Here is a 5796-nt window from a genome sequence, read left to right on the forward strand (position 1 = left end):
CAAATACATACATACATATACACAGATAGATATAAAATAGATTATATATAGATATAGTTGGCATTTCTCTCCCAGCTCCATCATTCGGTCTCCTCTCTGCCAGTCCATTTCCTAAAGTCATGCCTTTGTTTTTATTTTGTGACCAATTTAGTTTAATCAGGGCCGTTAGGACTATACATTGGAGCTTTGTACGTTCACAGTGTGTATTAAATTTAAAGTAATGGCTTTTCTCTTCCTGAATTTATCAGAAACAAATAGATTGCTTCTTCTCTCCCTGTTCGAAGATTGAGGACACCATTCAATGGCAGATCAGTGTAGATATCCACTGCTGTTACTATTTTGTGGCCTCAAGGCTGTGTTTTGACCAGAAAATTGAATTTCATAGCTCTAATCTCAAGAATTCATTTTTACATAACTTTAGAGAGTTATTTATATTAGACCAAGGCTGAAGAGTACGTAGAGTATTTTATATTGATCATAGTGGTTTTGTTTCCAAAAGTATTAATATAAGAAGTACATAAAGATATTGCAGCATGAAGATTTCTGACTTGAAAAATTTATGATATATCATGTTCAAAGCAATGTAAAATAAGCACAGTGTACTGACTACATATTCACTGAAAACATGTAGTAGTAAATAGGTTGCAAAAAATAAGACTTTTTAAAAAAATAAAATATCACACCACATATCATTGTCCGAAAATATATGAAGAAAGCTGAAGCAGAGCATGGTGGCAATAAGAAAAACTTTGGGTGTATATATCTTACATAGACTTACATGTACATTATTTGAAAGAGAACATGTGCCCAAGTGTCAACAACTGTTAGGCATTCTATTCAGTAAAATGGCAGTTTTGAAGTTGTAACCAGTATTTGCCTATAACTAATTTCTATTTTAATAATTTACTTTGAACCCAAATTAGGAAATACAGATTATATTCTTTTTCTGATAGTTGTATTTTTGATTTAGCATAACTGAAAATAATTTCTAAAACAACAGTCAATAATTTGAGTATACAAGCCATAGTTTCATCATACAATGCAATATCCTTATAATGTTAAAGCTGACATTTGTGATTATTTCCTCAAATGGATTTAATACATCATCATTAAACATTGTTTTGGAAATATTCTCCTCTATTGCTGATGAAATTGAGAGTTAAGCACCCTGTGAAATTTGTTATTTCATACCATAGGAGGATGCCATCTGAGACTATATCACTTTTAAATTTTGCTTTACTCATAAGGTAATAACAAGATTTGAGCATGGTATAGTTTTAAGAACTGTAAACATGTCTTCTATTTTTTATATTGAGTGTCCATAAAAACTGTGTGTATAACAAGTGTTTCAGTTTCTATTATAAAATATACTCTTCAAAACACATTCCTGGATATTTCCAAGAAATGTTTGTATAATGGAAATGCCACCACAATAAGACAATAAAACCTTTTGCTTATTTGTAGATGGAGAGGTCAGGGGGATAATGTAAATAAAGGAAAGTTGAGTTCTTAGCATAGTTGTTATTATTTAGTTGTTATTTGTCCAGAGCTCTCTCTCTTTTCTTTATGACTCTACTGACAGCACATTTCACTTCTTTGTTTCTGAGACTGTAAATGAATGGGTTCAGCATGGGGATCACAATAGTATAGAAAACAGATGCCACTTGATCCTTTCCCAAGGAGAAGGACTTATTTGATTTTAGATGAGTAAAGATTAAGGTTCCATAAAATATGGTAACTGCCAGGATATGAGAGACACAAGTTGAGAAGGCCTTTTGTTTTCCGGTAGTTGAATTGATCTTCAAAATAGTAGAAAGAATGGACACATAAGACACAGATATTGTAATAAGGGACAGCAGTAGGGTGGAACCAGCAAAGGCAAATATAATGAATTCAATATCATGTGTGTTGCTGCAAGACAGGGCTATAAGTGGGGGTGTCTCACAAAAGAAGTCATGGATGACATTAGACTTGCAGAAATCCAGTGAGTGCATGCATATCATATTAACAGTTGAATCCACAGCTCCAAGCACATATGAGCCAGTAAGAAGGGCACTGCAGAATCTGCTGGACATAACAAATGAATAGTGTAGAGGGTTACAGATAGCTACGTACCGATCATAGGCCATTGAAGACAGTAGAAAACACTCAGTAGCGGCAAAAAGGACAAAAAAGTACATTTGGGTGAAGCAGCCCATGAAGGAAATGCTCTTGTTTGAAGTCATCAGGGTCTCTAAGGTTTTAGGTGTGATGGCAGTTGAGTAACTGAGATCAAGGAATGACAGATGGGTGAGGAAGAAATACATCGGAGTGTGAAGCTGGGCATTTAGACGAATAATCAGCATCATGCCTATGTTCCCCAGCACAGTGACCAGGTATATCAGGAGAAACAGCACAGAGAGGACCAGCTGGATCTCCTTGGAATCTGTCAGCCCCATGAGGATGAAATCAGGCTTATTTGTGTGATTCCAGGAGTTCATTGTGAGATACCCTAAACTTTTTAGAAATTAAAGGTAACATCTGTGTTGAATAAATCTTAATACAATATTTTATGTATGTTTACATATTTTCATAATTAATTTCTATTGCCTCAAAGTTGATATAGTTTTTTTGTGTATTATAAAGAACAAATGCCAGAAAGTGAAGCATGACATTTGTTTATTATGTAATAAAGATAATAGAATTCTTTACACGTTCAGTGGAACATATATCCCTTCATTTGCAAAGAGAATCAAAGTGCAGAATATTAAATAACTACTGAGTGTTTGCATCAAATACCTCATGTTTGTCTGTATGTATTCTGACTCCAGAATGTGCTTGTGATTCTGCATTTCTTTTCATCCTTAGTTCTTGAAATTTAAACATAACTTTGACTATACAATGAACAAAGCTAAAAAACCATTTTAAAGTACTATTTGCTTTTCATTTTCTTGAAATATGAATTGGCTCTCATAACTAACAAATCACCTTTTTAAAGAAATCTTGTTGGATGCATTAAAGTATATGACCATTGATAAAAAGATAATCTTTCCCAGCAATTTAAAGTTCTACTAAAATTACAGTTTCAAAATATGATGCTGACTTTTAAAATCTCATGTCACTGACACATTTTTTTTTTGCAGAAATCCAGACAGTCCTTTTGATAGTTCCAATCTTAGTATGTACAAACAGTCTTACAATAAACACCTTGTTTTATTTTAACTGTTCTAAGTTCTTATAAATTTCAGAATACTTACTATGAGTCAAATTGTTGGGAAACAACAACCACAGACCTCTCAATATCATATGCCTAAAATTTTGACAATTTTCAGTTTTTTTTTCAAAAAATAAAAGAGGAATTAAGTTTAAGGACCTTAATGCCTCTGAAGCATGGCTTTCCTTCAGATTTTCAAATATTGGTGTATTCATTTTCTTTAAAAAGGAAATAAGCCAAAATATTTTATTCAGATCTTTTTGACTAGAGCATTCACAGTAGCTAAGAGCCAAGTGAGTTCTAGGAGCTCCTATGAGTCTCAGTAGAGCAGTGTATGTTCTTCCTCTGTCCCTAATAATTTTATAGGGAAATATATGTAACAGTGCTTATCATCATGTAACCTGTGGTGATCCTCAGGGGCCAATTTTTAAGCAAGATTGGCCTGCTTTTGACAACCAAAGTTCAAGGAGTAATTGAGCCAAAGTTTCATTTTCTGTAGAAGCCCCAAAGTGAATGTCTTCTCTTCTACTGATACATTTGCAAGGTAGAATGGTCATATGCAGTCATTTTTTACTACTTCAGAAGAGAGAAGATGTTCATGGATACACGTGTTTAGCAGTGGTATTCTCAAGATGGTATATATGAAGTTTTCAGTGAGATATATTTTAAATTGAGAGAATGGTTCAATAAACAAAGGCTGTGTTCATTAAAAAGAATATGTTAAAATCAAATGTCAACATGCCTCATTTCTATAGTCTGCTTATGATTTATTTTTATTTCAATAAACATGACAAATGAGATACAAAATTAAAAGTTACTGACCATTAAAAACACATAGCAGTACAAAGCTTAATCCATTTGTATGGAATCATGTTATATACTTTCTTAAATGAGAATGAACTGTCTTAAACTATGGTGTAAATAAAGCTAAATGTTTTTTTAAGTTTATTTTTATTTATTCTTTTACTTTTTGTTTTTTTGAGACAGGGTTTTTCTGTGTAGGTTTGTGCCTTTCCTGTTTCTTGCTCTGTAGACCAGGCTAGCCTTGAACTCACAAAGATATGCCTTCCTCTGCCTCCTGAGTGCTGGGATTAAAGGCTTGCAACACCACAGCTCAGCTGCTAAATGGTTTTTGACATATGTTTTCCTAGAGTGAAGAACAAAAATGATAATAAATCATTTTATACAGGGAAAATTAGAGTAAAAGACTCTTGTTAATCTGTCATCAATTTAAAATCAATTAAAAGAGGAAATGAAAAAATTTTTAAGAGATATTGGTTCATAAGCAAGGCACCATATTAAATAAAATGAATAATCCTAAAAATAATTCCCATTGTAAGTCAATATCTTACTGCCTCTGCCTCCTGAGTGCTTGAATTAAAAATGTGAGACACTATGACAGGGTAGGCATAGATTTTTAAATTCATTATCAAGGGTTTAATATCCAGTATTCCATAAAATAAATAAAATAGAAATAAATCCATATAAAACTAAGATAAACATGCTGATACAATATGTACATTATGTTTTTAAGAACGATCATATAGTGGTGAATTTCCATTTGACATTTTCAATGTCTTCAGTGTTAAGTGTGCCCCTTCATAGTATTTCTTTCACCTGGCCATCACAATCTCTGCCTCATTTAATCATTCTTGTTCCATTATTTCCCCTTCTTAAAGTTACATAATTTTATAAAGACACAGCACACATCATCACTTAAGTCAAGAGCTCGTCTTATAGAAAGTATTATACTCAAAGCCATACCACCATTATATTTCATGTTATGATATTTTTGAGGTGAGTATTATGGAAAAAAGAACTTTTCTACATCCTATTATTAATATCCTACCTTACTAAACTAAAATGTTGGCAGTATGCCAGAGCTATTTTGTTTAGCATTCTATGATAGGGTATCAAAATATAGCTGCAGGTAAAGTTTTGGATGCAATGTTTCAATGAAGGAATTTTTTTTTACAGCTTTATTGTTGTTTTCAAATAAACAGTCATAGTCATTTTCAAGGAAAGAAAAGATGAGCAAAAAGAATAATGATGATCTTACTTATACTTAATTATATGATTTAAATTTGTATCAAATTCATGAAGAAAAATACTCAGTCATTTTCATCAAAATTCCAGATCTCTCCTATTTTTCCAACAGTATTCAAGAAGCAAACTGGTATTTTGAAAATATCTTCATGGCTTGCTATTTGGTATGCAAATTGTATCCATCAATACAGGGAAATTAATAAAATTTCAATCTTTCCTTATCTCAGTTCCACTTCTCTAAAAAAAAAAAAAAGTGACTTCTTTTGTCCATAATGATATGTTTTTAAATTACTTTAAATTTTTGGATACCATCTAAAGTTTTAATTGTGTTAAAACTATTGTCAAATTTCACACTTAACAAAATGCAATGCAAATGTCTTAAATACCTGAATAAAAGACTTGAAAATTTGAAGGTGATGAAGGAAACAGTATGGAAACTGCACCTAATTCTAGTTAGCTTCAGACTACTCCTCACACCCCATTCACACATCAAATCTGATGCATCTGAAGAGAAAACTCAAACACGATTAGCTGAACCTTTATCTGAGAGGTCATGG

At 32.3% G+C, this 5796-nt stretch overlaps 1 protein-coding gene across 1 annotated transcript; it reads right to left on the reverse strand.

The window, feature by feature from the left end:
* Positions 1 to 1535: 1535 nt before the first annotated feature.
* Positions 1536 to 2480, reverse strand: LOC114685046 (olfactory receptor 8H1-like). Its single transcript, XM_028859650.1, has one exon. It carries the CDS (start codon positions 2478 to 2480, stop codon positions 1536 to 1538), a length of 945 nt encoding a protein of 314 aa, XP_028715483.1.
* Between the last annotated feature and the right edge of the window lie 3316 nt (positions 2481 to 5796).

The sequence above is a fragment of the Peromyscus leucopus genome, chromosome 4 (genome assembly GCF_004664715.2).
Source record: "Peromyscus leucopus breed LL Stock chromosome 4, UCI_PerLeu_2.1, whole genome shotgun sequence".
NCBI lineage: Eukaryota > Metazoa > Chordata > Mammalia > Rodentia > Cricetidae > Peromyscus > Peromyscus leucopus.